This window comes from Corapipo altera, unplaced genomic scaffold (genome assembly GCF_003945725.1).
Source record: "Corapipo altera isolate COAL_440 unplaced genomic scaffold, ASM394572v1 104, whole genome shotgun sequence".
NCBI classification, from domain to species: domain Eukaryota; kingdom Metazoa; phylum Chordata; class Aves; order Passeriformes; family Pipridae; genus Corapipo; species Corapipo altera.
Window position 1 is genome coordinate 802,841 of NW_020884920.1, and position 21,227 is coordinate 824,067.

A 21,227-nucleotide genomic window follows, 5' to 3' on the forward strand; every position below is an offset into this window, starting at 1 on the left:
GTGGTTGAGAGAATGGTGTGCCTTATAATTGGGCGATGATAGCTAAACTGATAAGATCTGATTGCTTCTTTGATCAATGAGCCTGGTGTTCTCCTTCATGGTCTGGTTTTACATTTACATTTTTTTGCTTCAATTTCCATTTTCAGCTGATGAAACCAAATTGAAAATGATGCAAGAAGTCAGTGAGAATTTTGAGGTAAATAAAAAGAAAAAAAGCCCAAACAACAAAACCCCAACAAAAAACCCCCAACCTTCTGCAGTGACAGCCTTTCATGTGCTTAGTGTATGTTAGCTTGATTTCTGATTTTATGTGGTTAAAAGATTAATGTTAGTGTCTTGTGGCTTATAATTTAAACAGTTACAGGTCACTGATTTTAGGTTTGTATTTAGGAATTAGGCAGATTGTTGAAGGAATTATGTTTGAACTTACAGAGCTTTCATTCCCTAGTCTTTATTCAGTAAGCATTTAAACAAAAGTGAAATCAGAGATTTTTCTTCCATTTTTTGAATGGAAATCTCTGTATTTAATGCTTTCCTTTATTTGGTTCAAATGTGTATTGTGCCCTTGTGAAAAAGAGGCCCTTCTGATTCCTCTGAGTAGTTCCATAGTATAGAAGTGAGAGAGGAGCTGTCAGATGCAGCAGAGAAAATGTGGGACTCAAGTTAACCTTTTGTTAGCAGAAATTATACTCTAGGTGAATACTTAGTTATTATGTGGCCATTCTGAAATTCATGTTCAAATTCTGTTGAGTGCATTATTGATTTGGATGTAGAACTGAACATGGATTGATGATTCTGGGGGACTTCCTGAGGTGAGGTTCAAAACTGAGGTGCTTCCCCACAGTATTACCTACGTGGCAGTGCCAGTTGGGCTGGCTGTTGGAATGTTGTTCTGGGCTAGCAGAGCATATGGCTCTTCTAAACCAATTTCTGGATGAAAACATTTGATAGATTTGATTGTTGGTTCTTAAAAATTTTTTGTTTGAGCGTGAATTTTTTCCTTCTCGGTTTCTTCATAGAGAGTAAAGGAATTAATTAGTATTCCCCTTTGCTTGCTTCACTGGTAGTGCTCTGTAGTGCATCAGCAGAATGTAGCTAAATCTAATCTGTGTAATGTCTATTATATACCTCCCCATTTTTTGTTCTTAATTAGAATGTGACATCATCCCCTCAATATTCTACGTTCCTGGAACACATCATCCCTCGGTTTCTCACCTTTCTACAGGATGGAGAAGTTCAGTTTCTGCAGGAGAAGCCAGCACAGGTAAACTGTTTGGAGCATCTCTTGTCTTTTTGCAGTGAAGTCCTTGATTAACCTAATGAACTGATTTATGTATAGGCTTGTTAAAAATAGATCTGTCATTTGGAGTGAAATTGAAAAAGGCAAATTTCTAAGTAAGTTACAGATAAACTTTGCAAATCTGGGCTTCTATGAAAAATAAGGAAAAACGAGGTGTGACAGGATTGGCTTACTTGCAGAAATACTCTACATTGTTATGCTACAAATTACTGACTTTACTGAGGATTAGGAATGAAAGGCAAAACCTGAATCTTTGTTATTAAATACTTTAAATTGCATTCCTTAAAAAAAGTTTGAAAACTTTCATTTTTCAACTGTAAATTTGTTAAATTTCCCTTAATTCACATATATGTAGGAAGCATTATGTGTTTGTATATAAGCCTATATCTACATGAAATAAAATGGCTTTTTTTTTCTATTTAAGCATGCAGAAGTCTTAAGCTGAGGGCTTTTAAAAAAGTTCTGTCATATCTTTGGTTTGTTTTTTTTACAGCAACTCCGAAAGCTTGTGCTTGAAATAATTCACAGAATACCAACAAATGAACACCTTCGTCTTCATACCAAAAATATCCTGTCTGTGATGTTTAGATTTCTAGAGGTACTTTTTTTTCCTTTTAAAACTGTTTCAAATTTTCAGAAGTATTTTCCTCTACTTTCTTCATCTCCAAAATTTGCTGGGAGTAGGATTTTCAATAGTTGTGCTACTGGATCAACAGTGGAAGGGCATTCTATTTAGGCTTCACCCATGTCATCTCTTAGCACAAGGAGGTTTTCTGCATGTTCTGTTCTGCCCTTTGAAAATTTGGATTTTACAAATGCAAGGAACTGTTCTCATGCTGGACAAGATTTCTTGGCAGAGACCTTATTCTAGAGAGTTTGTCTTCTTTCTTGGAATTGAAAACACTGTCATTTGAAGCTCTCAGAAAAGAGCCTACTCTAGGCAGAGGTGTTTAAATAGCCCCACATGGGTCTCTCTGTCTGAGAGGCACTAGGAACAGGTCTGATGGTACAGAGTGGTTGAAACTTCTGGGTTTTGTTCCCGTAGGGTTGGATTTAATTTTAACCACTCTAGGACTACAAGGTATGAAAGGAAAGGCATCTTGCTCATGCAAATTCATGTTAATGGAGCACTTTAGATTGTTGAGAAGAATATAATTTATAGGGTTTTGAAGTACTTGCAGAGTAGCTGAAGAATTTAGCAGTGGACTCACTAAAGATTCTTTTTTTCAGACGGAGAATGAAGAAAATGTATTGATTTGCTTGAGAATAATTATTGAATTGCACAAACAGTTCCGACCACCAATCACTCAAGAAGTAGGTCATAAATCTTTTTATGTGCTATAGAACTTACTGCCATGCTCTTCAGAATTGCTGTTTTGTTCTGGTGGGTTGGTTGGTTTGTTTTCCTGCTGTCCTTTTGTGTTGCCTGACCTGTTATGGAAACCATGTATTTAATTTTTTTTTTTTAACCATGAAGTAATTTTTAAAAAGATTGCATAGTGCTACCAACCCTGGGAATAAACCAAACTCTTAAGGTCTAGTTGTCCTTGCTTCAAATGCTTATGGACAATATGATCAGACTAAGGAATAGAATTCCTATACAAAGGAAGAGAATTGATGCCTTTTTGGTTTGTGAAGGGAAAATCCTGGAACAGGAATGTTATGTTTGTCTTCCCCCTATTCCCTTCTTTTCTCCTGTAACTCATCAAGGAGTATTTAAAAGTTGCCTTTTTTGCCATAGTCTTTTCCTGGGAAGACTTAATTGTTTCATAGTAATTATTTCTAATAACACTGTGTTTGGAACTATGTTGATATGGTAGGTGGATCGGATTCTTTCCAAGTGAAATTCAAATTAATATTGACATAACAGAAGGAAATAGGACACTTTCAGATTATTTTCAATTATCATGAAAAATATGCTCTACTGTTGACTAGAGATTTTATGTAGTTGTACTGTAAATACAGAGGTTCTAAAATGGTGGGAGTTTTTTAAAATTTATTTATGGTGAACTGACTTCTTCCTTCCTAGATCCATCATTTCTTGGACTTTGTGAAACAGATTTACAAGGAACTTCCAAAAGTAGTGGTGAGCTTTTTATTTCTTAAATTGCCCTTGCTACAGTCAGAAAACTAGTTTTTATTTCTTTATTTTATCTCTTAAAGGTATCGACATAATTATTTTTGTATCTAGTGATCCAAATTAAATACAGTTTTAGTGGCTATATTTATCAAAAATATGTCTAAAAAATGGAGAGGTTTAGATTTTTGATTTGCAAAACCTTCTGTTTCTAGCACAGGGAAGATAGAGGCGAACTTTAGGAAGACACTAAAGCGCCGGTGCTGTGGCTACAGTTGTTTCTATGTAGCCAAATGTGTCTTTTTCTGGGGGAAGGGAGGGAGGTGGATGTTTGAGCTTCCTCCCTCATACAGAGTAACTGTTTGGGTGTTTTTGTGTAGCAAAAGAACCCCCTTGGGTGGGGTTGCTTTTCCTCTGCTCTCTGGAGTGGGGGAGGTCGCAGGTTGTGTGTCCGGCCCTGACAGACCCTGCGGTTCGAGCATCACACGCGGAGAGGAAAAAACTGCTCTGGGGAATAATTCTATGGGGCAGTTCTAAGGGGATAAAAGGCCTTTTGGCTATTAGTAGCGTTATTATGTTTTTCTTCTGCTGTTTGCTTGTAGAATCGGTATTTTGAGAATCCTCAGGTGATTCCAGAGAACACTGTTCCCACCCCTGAGATGGTTGGCATGATCACAACCATCGTGGTGAAAGTAAACCCTGAGCGAGAGGATAGTGAGACCAGAACAGTGAGTATCCTAACTGCTCCTTACCTGTGAGACTGTCTGTATCACAATACCACAAATCAGAAGGCCAGGTAAACATAATAGACTCTTTTTGCTTGTTTTTCTTATAAAAATTTATCTTCAGAAGCTGGTTGACACTTTTCAGGTATTTTCTATGCAGCTGTAATTACAAGATTTTTATTTAATATAATGCCAAATGGTTTTGTGCTTTTTAAATGTTAGTATTGCCAAGTGTAGTGCTATTAAAATAAGCAGTTTTTGTAAAAGTGTATTTTAAATACTTTTTTGAATTAGTAGTTAAGCTGTTTATAAAGCATCTATTCTTTTTTTCAGCATTCAATAATTCCCAGAGGATCTTTATCGCTGAAGGTCTTGGCTGAGCTACCTATTATTGTTGTTCTCATGTATCAGGTTAGTATACTGCAGTATTTTGTATGTAAATACTTCCTATTTCTGAATGGCTTGTCTAACTTCTGCTGGCTCACATGCTAGTAAAAATGAATGTAATGTATTTTTGAGATAAAAATCTCATGTAAAAATAAGCTGCGAAAATATCTTAATTTCTTCTGACTAGTTCTCGAATAAGTTGACTGCAAGTGTGACTTGTAAATTTCTCTAATAATACTTTATTTTTTTTTTAAGCTCTACAAGCTGAACATTCATAATGTAGTAGCTGAATTTGTGCCCTTGATTATGAACACTATTATAATACAAGTTTCTGCTCAAGCAAGGTAAGAGCATTTTTGAAAGTATTTTGATGATATTTAGGATAAACTACTTAATCCTGCCATTCAGTAGGCCCTGAAATTTTGTTGTTTTATATTTTGTGATTTTTCCTTATAGTTCTTACTGCTTTTAATCTCAAAAGTACCAACAGTTATCTGACTAAAAATAGTCAAAGTCCTTTAGATGAAGTAATTAGCAAATCTGAATATCTCCCTTATATACCTCTGATAAAATCCGCGGTGAATAAGTGATTGAAGCTTGAGAGAGACAGACAAGTCTGTGGCAGGGAGTATTGCTTGGAGAAAAAAATTGCCCAAGTTAGGGGAAAGGAGCCAAATATTTGATGCTTTGTATTGGCTTGGTTTTCTGTAGGAAGTTGAAAATTGTGTGGCTACCTCAGGGCTGTGCATTTCTGCTCGGAGCACGAGGTGCTGCTGGGAATTTGAATGGCAGAGGGCTTGTTGAAAATGGGCTGTCCCATGGTGATTTTATTCCCTTATGAAGCAAGAGCCTCACTAGAAGATGATGTAATTAGAAACTTTGGGGAATTTGTTGAGTGAAGGTATTAAAGAGGAGGAACAAAATCGTAACCGCTGTTCCATTTACTTTCAGACAACACAAACTTTACAACAAGGAATTGTATGCTGATTTCATTGCTGCTCAGATTAAAACCTTGTCTTTTCTGGCTTATATCATCAGAATTTACCAGGTAGGATGCATTTTTATTGCTTTGTTACTTAATGCAACAGATTTCTAGTTGCTTTATGGCAGGCAAGTGACCAGCATGACTGCAGTGCATCAGGGACTGGAGAGAGGAGCATTTGTGTAACAAATTTGAAGGTAGGGCTGTACTTGGTTATCCTTTCAGAAGCATCCTCATGTGAATGCAAAGTAAAAATGTTCCATTCCCCCTCCCTGGGCATTTAGGGAATGACTATTGTATTTTAGTTTTAGAAACAGACTTTTTAAAGAGCAACAAATGAATTTTAGTTGAACATTATTTTACGAATGTAAAGCAAGAACAAAATGTCATAATAATTGTTATACTCGTGTTATTTTTTGTTGTAGGAATTAGTGGCTAAATATTCTCAGCAAATGGTCAAAGGAATGTTGCAGTTGCTCTCCAATTGTCCAGCTGAAACAGCCCATCTCCGGAAGGAGCTTCTGATTGCTGCTAAACACATCCTGACAACAGACCTGAGGAGCCGTATGTAGAACTTCTTATAAATGTACCTATAAACTAGAAAGATTTCAGCTATTTCTATGTATTCAAGAGGCATATTGCTCATTTGTTTTGGGCTGAGACGTACTTCTGATTATTTTGGGTGTAGGTGTGATTTTTGGTCTGTGTTTTTTTCTTTTTCCTTAAAAAATGAAGTCATCTGAATAAGGTTGGCAGACTGACCAACTGGCTTCTCTAGCTTTCCACGTAATCACCATGTGACGATACAAATTTGTGGTGGTTTGTAACTGGACCTATGGGATATTTTAGAGTACTAATTTGTTAACCTGAATGGAAGTAGTTCTGTCAAAAACTCATACCATATGTTTGCTCACAGTATTTGTCTCTAGCATTTTTGGTCTGCCTGAAGTAACTAGGTTTGGTGGACATGTCCTATTCTGGCAGAATTGCACAACTGGAGATGAGTGTACTTACTTGACTGTGTTGTCCCCTTCCTTTTCCTTCTGCTAAGAGCAGTTCTGGGGTAGTGCAATGTCTCAAGCCTTGTTAGAATGCCAAAAGAAAAAGCTAAGCTTGTTTCCTAGTTCTGGAATTTACTGTTGTGGTCACATGGAAAGCTGTTCCTTTGCTATTTTTCTAAAGAAATTAACTTATTTGTTCTACATTTTTCAGCCTCTCCTTAATAATGTGGCCTTTTATAAGCTTCAGGAATTAATTTTGTAATAAAACCACTTTCTGACTTAGGTTTGAATACCTAAGTTGAGTGGTTTAATGCTTAACTATCTTATTTTGATTATTTCCTTTACCAATCATTACGTATAGCATTTTCACTTTTCTCTCTGTTTTTCAAATTATAGAATTTATTCCATGTATGGACAAGCTGTTTGATGAATCTATACTTATTGGCTCTGGATACACTGCCAGAGAGACACTAAGGTAGGACAGAGTTCAGAAAAGCTATTTAAGTGCCTGGCAGGGGTGGTTACTTTTGAAGTTATTAATATTTACAGGAATGTCTGTATAGGGTCCTAAATCTTTGCTTCAAAGAACTAATTTTATTAGATTGTTTTATTGGCAGGGCTTGTGCTGCTGTAAAGAGAGGCTGTTGTTTAATACTTCAGCATGGTAGGGTGAGTGTAGGGCAAAATGAGATAAATGGGTGAATGAAAATGATTTCATTTTTTTAAGTGGCAGAGCAGAGGCAAAACAGTGGTGACAGTGAAATCAACTCAATATCTGCCAATATTTCATGAAACACCCTTAATCTTATGTCCAGTGTAAAATCTGAATGAGATTTAAACTGTTTTATCAATGAGTACCTTAAAACTTACTCATTTGCAATTGAAAAAGTACATGGGGACAATACTTTCTGTGTCTTCAATAGTCTAGATTTTAGGTGAGCTTGCTGACCATAATAAAGTACATGAACTAGGAGAATTATTTCCTCTTGCTTAAGTATCAAGTGTACCTTATTGACAACATGTATTAGATTTTAAAGTATTTACTGTACTAGATGCTTAACCTGGTAGTTAAAAGCAAATGATTTTTAAAATGTAACAGTTTTCATAACTACTTTGGGAATAATGAATCAGCAATGATTAATTGTGAAACAGCTCATCAACACTGCTCAGAACGTGGCTTAAAATGTGCTAATTTGCTGTGAACTGTATGTACATGAAAATATGTGCTGGGATGTTCTGCAGGGGAGGAAAGAAAGATCAGAGAGGTGTTGTGGGACAGATTGTTGCATCTTGGGGTAGATTGTACAGGTCATAATTCTTTCATGTAACCGAAAAAGCCTTGTGAGCTCTGGGTTTGCATGTGAAAATAGAAAATTTACATTTAGAAATTTGGAAATAGCTCCAGGTAGGAACTATTTGTTAACTCAAGTTAACAACAATTTTAACTGGACTCAGAACATGTGTTCTTCCTTTCTTGTTTTTACCAACAGACCCCTGGCTTACAGCACTCTGGCAGACCTGGTTCATCATGTCCGGCAGCATTTGCCACTCAATGACCTCTCTCTTGCTGTCCAGTTGTTTGCCAAGAACATTGATGATGAGTCCTTGCCCAGCAGTATCCAGACCATGTCTTGCAAGCTTCTGCTAAATTTGGTAGACTGTATCAGATCTAAAAGTGAACAGGAAAATGGAAATGGTAGAGATATTCTTATGAGAATGCTGGAGGTATTGATTTGTTTATAGCTTTTCATAATAAGTTGAATATCCTATTTTACAGTATGTTGTCAATCACATTTTAATTTTTCCTTTCTTCGGAAATGAGAATGTGTAGAAACAGCCTGTGGACTGTATTTCACTTTAGTGCTTCAGAGAAGGGTTTTTTAGAATGCTGTGCAGCTCAGATAATATCTGAAGTGTAGTGGAGATATGGAGATACTTTGTGAAATCAGCTTCATCCAGCAACTTGTTTCAAAGCAGGAAACTGAATATCTGAATGTCTATTTTATGGTAGCTTAACTGCTGGTTTTATTTTTTTTTATTATTTTATTTTAAATTGTAGTTATAACCTTTTCCCCCTGCTTAATAGCATGTAAGACTGGTATTTTTTAATGCCTTCTGGTTATGTGTGAGTTGTTTTTGGTGTGGTTTTTTTTTTTTTTAAACCTGAAAGAGGATTTTCTCACAGATCCTTGGTATAGCACAACAAAATCTGTAAAATTTGAAATATATTCACATTGAAGACCTACTGATAATTTTTTTTTTTTTAAATGGGGAATGCACCAATTGTTTAAAGTAAGCAAACTACTTTAATAGGCTTAAAAATGTGAATGACTTCAGAAATAGTTGTTTTATCGATCTCGGTATGCTGACTTGCAGTATTAGTATTTTTAAATTTAGATTGATTTTTGAGGAATAAACATTTTCTTTTCCCTTCCCTCTCCCTTACTCTTTCATTTGCTTTTCCTCTTTGTGCCTTAGGTCTTTGTTCTGAAATTCCACACTATAGCCCGGTACCAGCTGTCTGTGATTTTTAAGAAATGCAAGCCCCAGTCTGAGCTCGGCGCTGCCGAAGCCGCGTTGCCCGGGGTACCAACAGCAGCAAATGCAGCCCCTGTTCCTGTTCCATCTCCTGCCCCAGCCACTCCAGTGGCCCCTGCACCAGTACCTGTATTTGAAAAACAAGGAGAGAAGGAAAAAGAAGATAAACAGACATTCCAGGTCACAGATTGCCGGAGCCTGGTGAAAACTTTGGTCTGTGGTGTCAAGACAATCACGTGGGGCATCACGTCATGCAAAGCTCCTGGGGGTAAAGCTGCCTAATATTTAATTACATTTATCTTTCATAATTCCACAGTTAAAACTCTCTAGCATGAAAGCAAGTAGTATTTTTAATGGCTAACTACCATCTTATTCTTCTTTCAGAAGCACAATTCATTCCCAATAAACAGTTGCAACCTAAGGAGACACAAATCTATATAAAACTGGTAAAATATGCAATGCAAGCTTTGGATATTTATCAGGTATGTAACCTGCCCACATCACACTTTGATTTACACAACTGATTTTGTGTTAGATCTTTTAATAAGTCTTTACCAAGGATATTTAGAAATTCTCCGAATTTCAAAGTACCACTTGCAAGGACTAGATTGTTTTCTTAACAACCATTATTGTCTGTGTTTATGCAGGCATGTCAGACTAAAAATAGTTCTTTCATGTAGTGGATTAAATCTTTTCTTGAAAGAGATGGTTTAGCTGTCAGTCCAAACATTCACATGTCTGTGTTAATCTTCTGCAGTTACACACAGTACTGATGAAATGTAAATGTGTGTGATTGAGTATTAAGTAGCTTTACGAATGCACTGATATCTCCTGCTCTCATCTTTTTCTGCTCCTAACGTCACAGTTTTAAAATCTGTGCTGAGAAACCTCTATTTTAATATTTTTGTCATGGTTGGCTCTTTTGCCCAGCTTCTAATTGTATGGGGCTTGCATGTGAAACCTATTAAATCTGAAGTTTTTTACCAAAAGACTTTTAAGAATAACGGGGGGAAAGTTACTCAAATTCTGTAACTGATATATGTGTTTTCTCAATTGCTGTATTTAGGTTCAAATAGCAGGAAATGGACAGACATATGTTCGAGTAGCAAACTGTCAGACAGTCAGGATGAAAGAGGAAAAGGAAGTTCTGGAGCATTTTGCTGGTGTGTTTACAATGATGAACCCTTTAACTTTTAAAGAAATCTTTCAAACTACTGTTCCTTACATGGTGGAGAGAATCTCAAAAAACTATGCTCTTCAGGTATGTTTTTGTTTACTTTTTAAAACTGATAATAAAAAGCATGTAGGAAATAACTTATGCCTTGAGGGACATATGGCTGAAGTGGAATTATAACTAATAATGTTGAAATTAGCATGTAGGACTGGAAGCAATCTATAGAAAAAGTAGTCTATGAAAATAATGTGAACGTGGATTTTCCAAAACCTTTTCAGACAAAGTGATGCAGTACAAACATGAGCACTTTTAGAAGATATGAATGGAATTTATTCTTGAACAGTATTGAACACTGTGGAGTTGTTGTTTTGTTCAGGTTGTTGTGTTAATGTTCAACTGTTTTACAGAATGCAAATCCTATAATATCCATTTAAAATTAAACTTTAAACTTGAACTTTAAGTTACATATATGATTGTTTTCCACTGAGGACAACCTGAATCACTTGGGTAGCAGTGGTGGTGGGGAAAGAAATCAGTCTTAGGGTTTGGTTGGTTTTTTTTTTAATGGATAGTGCTTTTATCCTTTTGTTCTTTTTATTACAGCAGTAATAACTTCTTTCTGCTTTCCTTTTATAGATTGTTGCCAATTCCTTCTTGGCAAACCCTACTACCTCTGCCCTCTTTGCAACAATTTTGGTGGAGTATCTCCTGGATCGACTGCCAGAAATGGGCTCTAATGTGGAACTCTCCAATCTGTATCTCAAGCTGTTCAAGTTGGTCTTTGGCTCTGTTTCACTGTTTGCAGCTGAAAATGAACAAATGCTGAAGGTAAAGGTCATTTGTGTTAAAAACAACTCTGTTTTAAAAACAAGGCTCTTAAGAGTTTTATGCTGTCTAGCATTTGAGAGTCTTTTAATGTTTGAAGCACTCTTTATGATGCATCTCCATTTTTTCCAAATGCCAAGTAGGTTGTCTTATTTATAAGAGGTGGTTTCTGTGAACGTTTGCTTCATATTTGAAACTATGAAGTGTTGAACTAATTCTGAGTATAAATGGCCAACCTATGATTGTGTTCTGTGATTGCCATAAACCTGTGTAACTTCATGGTCAGAAGATGCACATCTCGCATATTTTTCACCTTTGTTTCCATGTTAACATAGAAGTTTTGCTTGGATTGAAATCACTTTTTTGTGTGTGGTGAATGTTGTTTGCTCCTGTCATATTCAATGACATCTACCTCTTGAGTTGGATATTTCTATGCTCTTGAAATTCTGGGTTTAAGGAATGCTGCTTTTTTCCATCTACAACATATTGTCTGTATTCCAGGGATCTATTTATGTTGATGAGATCGTCTCATTATTCAGTGAATTTAGAAATGCTGAGCTTGAAGTAAGACCGTGCACTTCTCATAAAAGCAACAGCTGCCTATACTTAGAAAAGATATTTAAGATTTTAATGGAACACTGATTGCTCTCTCATCATTTCATTTCTCTTCCTTCTACCTTATGACAAACAAAATTTCTGATACAGGCAACTGTGTAGAACAGAGTGGGGCCCACCAATTTTCCAGGTTCTTTGAAAGATAGCAATAATATGAAGCAATATTCATTAGTAATATGAAGCAGTATTTATGTAATCTTGCTTAAGCTCTTGTAGTTTGTCATCAGAATCAAGGTCATTTGGATTTTATAAGCTGGAGATGAAATTTAAAGAGTGTAATTTACTACCTTCACAGTTTCATGCTTCTGTTACTTTTTTTGTTTCTGCAGGATTGATGATAGGGGCCTTGGGTAGACAATTTAATTGAATGATGGAGGCCATTTGCAACATTTGCATAGCAATGGGGAGAGCTTTTTAGATGTTAATAAAATCCAGAATTGTGTTACTGTTTGTCCCTGATCTGTGAGAATACTTGTATTTATCAACTCTTTAATGATTCCTTCAAACTGTTATTGTCCTCTGCTCTAGAAAGGCCACCACTTCTGTAATTCTTTTTTTATTTAAAAGAATTTGCGTTCAAAATGAAATTAAGAACTAGTGATGAAGTTAAATCAGGAGTAAATTAATATTGTCAAGTGTCATTTCTTGTCATTCTGACACCTGATTTTGGCTCCACATCCCCGGGTTTGCTCTTTGTAGAGCAAAGATTTTTCATTGTGTCAAATTCGCAGAATCTCCTGCTGAACTCTTGTACAGTACGATGATGATAAAATGGGTATTTTATTAATCTTCAAGCTTTATTTTCTTTATAGCCACATTTGCACAAGATTGTGAACAGCTCTATGGAACTTGCACAGACTGCCAAAGAGCCCTATAACTATTTCCTGCTGCTCAGAGCACTGTTCAGATCTATTGGAGGAGGCAGTCATGATCTGTTATACCAAGAATTCTTGCCGCTGTTACCAAACTTACTGCAAGGTAGAACAATACCTTCTTTCCCCACCCCACCTTCTGATTTTTTTTATGTAAATAGTAGTAATAAAGTTATGTTCTGTAATTAAACCCCCCCAAAATTAAAACCCTAACCCTGATAAGTAGCTTCTGATTTTTAGCTTAGCAGTTGATTAAATATCTTGAATGTGGCTTATTTTCATTTACTATCAGCTGCTTCAGGCTCCATAGTTTTGGCTGCTTCACAATTTCTGCTGCTTGTTTTTCTGCTTTTTATTGTGGGGCTTGTGGGATTTTCTTGTTTGTTTCTTTTGGTTTTTTGGCTGTGGGTAACTTTGTTGGCATAAAGCATTGAGGGAGAAGTGAGTAGGAGAAGCAACGTTTCTAGACCATCACTGGTTTTGTGGGAAGAGCATTGCAGCAAAGCTCTGGTGGTTCTGCAGTTGAGAGCATGTGTGTGCACCTGCAAGGGCATTATGAATAGAAATGCAAGTAGTGCCAGTCTGCAGAAAGAAGTGGAAATAACAATCAATTTGATTAATTGAGCGTTTGTGCTTGCAAGGAGTGTGTTCCAGGGATATTGAGGGTGAACAAGGAAATGTGGAGAACTACTTAAACCTAAGGACAAGCTAATTGGAACTATTCCAGGACTGTAACTGGTTCTCATCTACAGCTGTAGGGACAGTTTTTATTCTGGTTAGGAAGTATGTCCATTAACAATAAATCATTATGTAGAACGTGTCAGTGTAGAAGAGGTTGCTTGGTTTATGGAGTATATGGAATCTTCATGGGGAGAAAAATAACTTGGGGAATATGCTTAGGCTGTATGGGACAGTGAATGTACTTGAACTCATTAAATGTTTCTTTTCAGGACTCCCAATATTTTAAAAACAATTTGTTCTGTGTGGGATGTTTTTATAGTTACAAGGCTGAAGTTTGAGTCCAATTATCTTTTTCTTTTTTTCATCTGCTGTATTCAAATGCTGCTTTGTTGAATCTAGTATCAAACTTTGCAATATGCATAGATACTCTTCCCTTCTGTATGCATGTACCTATAAAAGCATTCTCTGCATGAAATCCTTAGATGTAAGTTAGAATTATGGATGGTATAATATTTTGTAAATCCATTATTTACAGACTCTCTGCAGAATTTAAAAATGTCAGGTTGTTCAAAATTTAGGAAGTAGCAATTTGTAACAATAAACTGGATGCTGTCTTTTTCCTTTGACTGTGTAACTTATCGTGATTTTCAGGACTTAATATGTTACAAAGTGGGCTTCATAAACAACACATGAAGGACTTGTTTGTAGAGCTCTGCCTCACTGTACCTGTTCGTTTGAGCTCATTGCTGCCCTATCTGCCAATGCTGATGGACCCCTTGGTGTCAGCTCTCAATGGATCCCAGACCCTGGTTAGCCAAGGCTTAAGAACTCTGGAATTGTGTGTGGATAACTTGCAACCAGACTTCCTGTATGATCATATTCAGCCAGTTCGAGCTGAGCTAATGCAGGTAAATGTGTTGTTTCCTGTTAGACCACAAGAGGTCGTTGATTTGCTAAATATTGTTAGAAATTTGTGTGAAACTTTGGTTATAAAAACTTGAAAAATCTGTCATGAGAACCGTGCCAGCCAGATGTGTGTGTAAAAGGACAGTTGTTGTTGTGCTGTTAAGCTGAAAACTCTGAAAATTAGAAGTGAATGAATTGTTCCTTCTATATACTTTGTTAAAGGGTTAAAGTTAAGATGTGGGACTCAGTAACAATAATTTAATGAGCAGTGATTAATGAGAGAATAATTAGAATTGGATCATTAAAAAAACAAAACAAAAAACCCAAGGAAAGCCAATTACCTTCAACATGTCATTAAGTCTTATGTATGCAATGAAGATGATGTGGCTAAAATTCAGAACAATGTTTTAAATGTGGCTATTTCCCCTAATACAGTGCTTGCACATACTTTACCCTTGAAATATTTTTGTACATTAAACTTGAAAAACGTTGCAGTAATCCTGCTCAGCCCATGTCCTGTTTGGAATGCAGGCTCTGTGGCGCACTCTGCGCAACCCCGCAGACAGCATCTCTCACGTGGCTTATCGTGTGCTGGGCAAGTTTGGTGGAAGTAACAGGAAGATGTTAAAGGAATCGCAGAAACTGCAATATGTAGTCACAGAAATCCAAGGACCCAGTATTACAATTGAATTTTCAGACTGCAAAGCATCCATTCAGCTCCCAATGGAAAAGGTAAGGGCTTCGCTTACTTTCGGTGCTGAGAAACCAACTCGAAAATTTACTAAGTTTGTTTGCTTGTAAAACCTCCATAAAATATGTGGTGTGTCTGCCAGTTCTTTCTTTATTTCCCATATAAACTGTGTCATATGTCATCCCCAAAATAATGGGTGTAGACATGCTGTTTTGCTCTTACAAAGTGATAGAATAGAGAGCTAAACTGGCACAAGTAAATGGTTTCACACAATTACAGACTGGATAAGGTTGGAACTTTCAGTGTGTTGCTTAGGTGAGGAGCAGGAATATATATATATAAAGCATAGACATTTCCTAAAGTGATGTACCCCCACCTTTTTAGTCATCTTCATATCTTAAGAAATTGATTTGAATTATTCTCAAATGTATTAAATCTTCTTGCAAAAGAAGACTGCTATTTCCATTAAGTAAGCCGTGTTTAGAAGTTGCTTACAGGGACATTTCATCATGCATGGAAAATACAAATTGCTCTGTTGTAAGACAGAGTATTTTTGGTACATTTACATGTGGATATAAATGCACTGTATACATATAGTATGTAGGGATTAGGAACAGCAATTACTGCTTGAGGGAAGGTGAAGAAAATGTCTTTTGAGGGAGAAGAGAGAGAGAGTGAAGGTTTGCCTCACTCATAACTTGAAGTGCTTTCTGACTGTGGAAATAGATGTATCTGCCATGAAACTCAACATGTATAAAAGCACAGCAAATACCATAATAGTTTCGAGCCCCCTCTCTCAGGCACTCTGTGCGTTTCTTAATGTAGGCACTCCAAATTGTACATACTTTAAAAGCTACTTTTAATATATATTAATGATACCATTCCCTTGATTAATTGTAAATGCAAGGAGCAGAAGTGGTTGGTTACTCTCTCCTTTCCCATCCCAGGCAATCGAGACTGCCCTGGACTGTTTGAAGAGCGCCAACACGGAGCCCTATTACCGGAGGCAGGCGTGGGAGGTCATCAAGTGTTTCCTAGTGGCTATGATGAGCCTGGATGACAATAAACATGCATTATACCAGCTCCTTGCACATCCCAAGTATGACAATTCTTTAAACCTAAATGTGTATGTAAAATTTATAGTGTCTATAGAATAACCCGGTTTAGAGGCAATGCAATTCCTGGGATTTTTAACTGCTGGCAAAAAGGAATTTTGTTAGCATAGTATTTAATGCTGGTGACTTGTGTTAATGTTTCGTAGTTTATTTTTCTTCCCCTAATCACAGCCTAATGTATAATCTATTACATATGATCAGACTTCTTTTTAAAATGAATTTTAGTTTCATATATTTAAATAGTTGGAATAGTCTGATACTCAGTTGTATTTTAAAGATTAATTTAGACTGAGATGTTTTGTATGTACATCTTTGTATGTACATGTTCACTTTTACTAAAGTGAAACAAATTTCACTTTCGTTTAGTCACTAAGCTATAGCATAGTCACACACATAACCTCCATTTGTCTTGGTGTGGGAGGTTTTTATTGAATTCTGTTTTACCTGTACTACAATTTTAGTCATTGATACTTAATGAGTGTATTATTTTTAGACAGCTTTAACATCTCTGCCCAAAAAGTGTGTGCTGACTTCTACTCTTGAAGTGTAGTAAATATTGCTAAAGAGCATAATAGCTTTCACAGTTTGGACTTCTTAAATTTGACATAAATATAGCTTTGCAATGAATAGGTTTTGTTGGGCGGTGATTTGATAAATACTGTTTCAATCATTCAAGATTAAAATCAAATGTCATTTTAGAAAAGGGGAAAATGTCAAAATATTGAAAATGACATTCTGTAATTGAGTTGCTGTGTGATGCCTGTATACCTATTATTTGTATGTACGTGGCTTCTTCTAAACCACTGCCTTTAAATGTTCCTGATGAAATTGAGCTATCCATCATGTTTGAGACCAGTGGTTGACAAAATTAATATGGACCAACTGAACTGGTCTAGCTCTATCAAAATAAGTGGAAAACAGGAGGTGGAGAAGGAGTTAGATATCAAGAGCAAACTTTAAATCAAGTGCTTTCCAATGGTTGTGAGTGAGGTGCCAGTGCTGCAGTTTAGGATTATAATGAAGTTCTGCTGTCTTTCAGCTTTACTGAGAAGTCCATACCCAGTGTGATCATCTCCCATCGCTACAAAGCTCAGGACACTCCAGCTCGGAAAACCTTTGAACAGGCGCTGACGGGGGCGTTCATGTCCGCGGTGATCAAGGACCTGAGGCCCAGTGCCCTGCCCTTTGTAGCCAGTTTGATCCGCCACTACACCATGGTGGCAGTGGCTCAGCAGTGTGGTGAGTAACGGGGACACAGATCCTGTGGCCTCTCCTGAGGGGAGTGGAGGGGTTTGTGCTTTTACTCGCAGTAATTTGTTTAAGAAACCCATGATATTACAGTCACCTCTGTGCAGCTGTGTTGGGTTTTTTTGCTGATGGATGAATTACGTCTTAATTCTTTTGAGTGGTGAAAATTAAGCAGGTTTTAAAAAACAGTCACCTAATAATACTGTCAAAATGCTGCAGCCAATGAAATAATTGCAGCTTGGAGCTGTATATAGTTTTTAGGACAAGAGGGCACAGTCTTAAGCTGCAACAGGGGAGGTTTAGATTGGACATTAGGAAGAAGTTCCTTACAGAGAGAGTGATTGGGCATTGGAATGGGCTGCCCAGGGAGGTGGTGGAGTCACTGTCCCTGGAGGTGTTTAAGAAGAGACTGGATGTGGCATCAGTGCCATGGTCTCGTAGACAAGGTGATGTTGGGTCAAAGGTTGGACTTGATGATCTCAGAGGTCTTTTCCAACCTCGTTCATTCTGTGATAGTTCCAGAGCATTTGTGTAACTTGATGCTCACAGTAATTTTTGTGGATGACCTTTAATTGGGTTGGTTTCACTTGTGGTTTTGAAGGACCATTGGAGGAACTAACTGAACATTAGAGTGCTGCAGTGTCTTGTATCTATGAAGAAAACTTTTTGTTTGGATTTGGGCTGTATGACAAGTAATGGGGGAAAAGACATATAGTAGACATATCACTCTTCATTGTCACATTAATGTAACTTGAATTTTTATGGTTCTTCATTTTAATTAAATCTTGCAGTGCACAGTCTAGTGCATAGAAGAAAATATTCAAGTAGATGTAATCTTTTTTTTTCTTCTGAAAGTGAAGAATGCTTTACAATTCATTTATATGCAAATAGGCACAGGGCTTACTGGTTCCACCACTAGCTAGTCTGAGGAATAGTAAAATTTAATTAAAAGACTATTCATATTGAAATATCTATTGTTTTATCTTTATTTCCCCCCTCTCTCTTTTCTGCCCCTTTACAAATTGCAGGTCCTTTCTTGCTGCAGTGCTATCAGGTTGGAAGCCAGCCTAGCACAGCCATGTTTCACAGCGAAGAAAATGGGTCAAAAGGCATGGATCCCTTGGTGCTTATTGATGCCATAGCAATCTGCATGGCATATGAGGAGAAGGAGCTCTGCAAAATAGGGGAGGTGGCTCTAGCAGTGATATTTGATGTTGCGAGCATCATCTTGGGCTCAAAAGAAAGGGTGAGTTTTTTTTTTAAAAAGGCATTTAAACGGTGTAGTTTCAGTCAATGCAATTTTGCTTCTAAAATTTTGGAGGCTACCAATGAGCTGAAAAGGGTAAACTGACCCATTTCTTTGTTTCCAGGCTTGTCAGCTTCCCTTGTTCTCGTACATTGTGGAGCGTTTATGTGCTTGCTGTTATGAGCAAGCCTGGTATGCTAAACTGGGAGGTGTTGTGTCAATTAAATTTCTTATGGAACGGCTGCCACTAATTTGGGTTCTCCAGAACCAGCAAACTTTCCTGAAGGCCCTTCTCTTTGTTATGATGGATTTGACTGGAGAGGTATGTAATGAATGAATTATATCAAATCGTGTGGGGAAAACTTCTGTTCCTAAATTCCCACAGATTGAACTCTTGCTAATCTTGATTTTACTGACCTTTAGAATGCATCGTATCTGCAATTGTTGGGAGTGAATTTTAGTCATGTTAACTTAAACCAAGACCCAAAGTTAGGAATGAGGTCAGATTTTTCCGCATAACTGTGCTGAAGTTGTTGGGATTACACTTGTTTCTTTCAGAGTAGAATGTACAGGCCCCATGCAGGTCACCAAAAGAACATGGATTCACTGTCACTTGTCATAGAATCATTAAGTTTAGTTGGAAATAATTATCAAGTCCAGCCATTAATGGAATGCTACCATCTTCACCACTAAACTATATCCCCAAGTGCCACATCTACATTTTTTTGAACACTTACTGCTTCCCTGGACAGTCTGTTCCAATGTTTGACCATCCTCTCATTGAAGAAATTTCTTTTCCAGTATCCAATCTAAACCTCCCGTGGTGAAATTTGAGAACATTTCCTCTTTTCCTGAAAAACATGCACAAAACCCACTGATTTTTTTGTTCATTTTGTGTTTTACCAAAAAACTGTAGTTATATGTACCTAGAGATCCATCTGCCTGATCATTTCTCATTGTGAATCACCTGGTGACAACATTGTGAAGGATTCCAGTGCTTGAGGTCATTTATAAAATTATGTTGCACTGCAGCTTGCAATTTTGGAATGATTGATGGGAAGACTGTTTGAATATGTGTTCTGTTTAAGTTTTATTTTTCCAAGGTTTTAGCCATTTGCACAAGATTCATCAAAATGAAATTCTAAGTTTGTTGGTGAGTACTGTGTAGATTTGAGATCTTTGTTCTGTACTTAGTTAATAAAAATAATCCGTGATGCCCCAGGTTTCCAATGGAGCAGTTGCTATGGCAAAGACCACGTTAGAACAGCTCTTGATCAGATGTGCAACTCCTTTAAAAGATGAAGAAAAAACAGAAGAAATCCTGGCAGCACAGGAAAAGTCTTTCCATCATGTAACACATGACCTTGTTCGAGAAGTAACCTCTCCAAACTCTACTGTGAGAAAACAAGCCATGCATTCATTGCAGGTGCTTGCACAGGTCACTGGGAAAAGTGTCACAGTGATTATGGAGCCACATAAAGAGGTAAGCAGAAATACCTACTGAACCTGAGTTTAAAGTTGTTTTCCAGTTTGGATTTGCAGAAATGATTCCTGGGTACATTTTTCCGCATTAGGAAATGAAGTTCTTCGTGCTTTGATAGCATATGTTTGTCATTTGCTGGGTTTCAGTGTTCTAAAGTACACAGTGGCTGGAGCACTACAGAAATTCATACAGCTGTGCCTGACTCTTGGCCAGTATTTATAGTGTCTTCAGGTTCATTTACTTCATTAAATTATGGGCTGCTCATCCAACCACGAAGCAGATATAAGCTAGGCCATGTATATACTGCGTTTTGAATGTCCACTTTGTGTTCTTCTCTAAATATGAGGCATATTGCTGTGCCTTTCCCTATCCAGAAAGGGACTATAAAGATCCAAGCTGGTGTTGAAATAACTTTTAGCTAGATACTAATGCTAATAGCATTCATTCTCTTGAAAGACAAGTGAATGTACGTGAGCCCTAGGGACCACGACAACATACCAAACTAGAGATGTCATTACTGTAGTTTGGGAACATACAGACAAGCCTCCTAATTGATATCTTGTTTTGCTAAAGATGTTTATGGAGGAGAGTGAGAAGTTGGTGTAATGGAAAGAAGTTACACTAACTTTTTTGTTTTTCTGATATTTCAGGAGCTTAAAATATTCTTTCTTTACTTGAATGTTTGAAATGCTTCAATTTATGAATTTCTTTCTTTATAACACCATGTGAAGTTTTTAAAAATAATAGATATATTTAACAGAGAATATGTATTAATTACAGATACTGCATTGTTTTGTGAACTGGCTGAATTAAATTAGTTCAGAGAAATACTTTTGTTCTTCCTTAATGATTTCTCAAGCCATACATCTGGAGCAAATGGATAGAGATGTGCAGCCATGACTAGTGGTGTCTTCTCAGTGCCTGGGTCTGTGGGGTCATTTGAATAGGATACTAATTCAGTCATCTAAATTGTGTTGTGTAGGTTCTCCAAGACATGGTTCCTCCTAAAAAGCATTTACTTAGGCATCAACCTGCAAATGCCCAGATTGGCCTGATGGAGGGAAATACCTTTTGCACAACCCTGCAACCCCGATTGTTTACAATGGATCTAAATGTTGTGGAACACAAGGTTTTCTACACAGAGGTACTTTCTCTTTATGTTCTTATATTTGAATGTAGATACTTATCAGTGATGGTGTTAGTACTTTCAGTGTTAAAAATACGCATTTTTCTTTGTGCATTTTAAAACTTTCAAAAGGTGAAATGTGAAGGTTGATTAATGTGTTTCCATAAACTTGGTTCTGAGGAAACAAGACTCAAAAGGTTCAGTTTCAAATGTGAGTCACGCTGCTAAAATGATT

At 36.9% G+C, this 21,227-nt stretch overlaps 1 protein-coding gene across 4 annotated transcripts in view; it reads left to right on the top strand.

The window, feature by feature from the left end:
* Positions 1-21,227, top strand: part of TRRAP (transformation/transcription domain associated protein) — a 75,534-nt gene that overhangs the window by 1,770 nt on the left and 52,537 nt on the right. For all 4 annotated transcript variants that reach the window (XM_027656440.1, XM_027656443.1, XM_027656441.1 and 1 more), the window contains 25 exons: positions 147-196; positions 1,154-1,264; positions 1,794-1,898; positions 2,531-2,614; positions 3,330-3,386; positions 3,980-4,105; positions 4,436-4,513; positions 4,745-4,833; positions 5,441-5,537; positions 5,897-6,035; positions 6,869-6,947; positions 7,963-8,197; positions 8,951-9,278; positions 9,395-9,492; positions 10,077-10,271; positions 10,821-11,012; positions 12,437-12,602; positions 13,829-14,085; positions 14,615-14,815; positions 15,722-15,873; positions 16,929-17,128; positions 18,166-18,383; positions 18,508-18,705; positions 19,606-19,866; positions 20,849-21,010. In XM_027656440.1, coding sequence (XP_027512241.1) covers positions 147-196; positions 1,154-1,264; positions 1,794-1,898; positions 2,531-2,614; positions 3,330-3,386; positions 3,980-4,105; positions 4,436-4,513; positions 4,745-4,833; positions 5,441-5,537; positions 5,897-6,035; positions 6,869-6,947; positions 7,963-8,197; positions 8,951-9,278; positions 9,395-9,492; positions 10,077-10,271; positions 10,821-11,012; positions 12,437-12,602; positions 13,829-14,085; positions 14,615-14,815; positions 15,722-15,873; positions 16,929-17,128; positions 18,166-18,383; positions 18,508-18,705; positions 19,606-19,866; positions 20,849-21,010 — 3,878 coding nt within the window. The remainder of the gene's footprint in view (positions 1-146; positions 197-1,153; positions 1,265-1,793; positions 1,899-2,530; positions 2,615-3,329; positions 3,387-3,979; positions 4,106-4,435; positions 4,514-4,744; positions 4,834-5,440; positions 5,538-5,896; positions 6,036-6,868; positions 6,948-7,962; positions 8,198-8,950; positions 9,279-9,394; positions 9,493-10,076; positions 10,272-10,820; positions 11,013-12,436; positions 12,603-13,828; positions 14,086-14,614; positions 14,816-15,721; positions 15,874-16,928; positions 17,129-18,165; positions 18,384-18,507; positions 18,706-19,605; positions 19,867-20,848; positions 21,011-21,227) is intronic.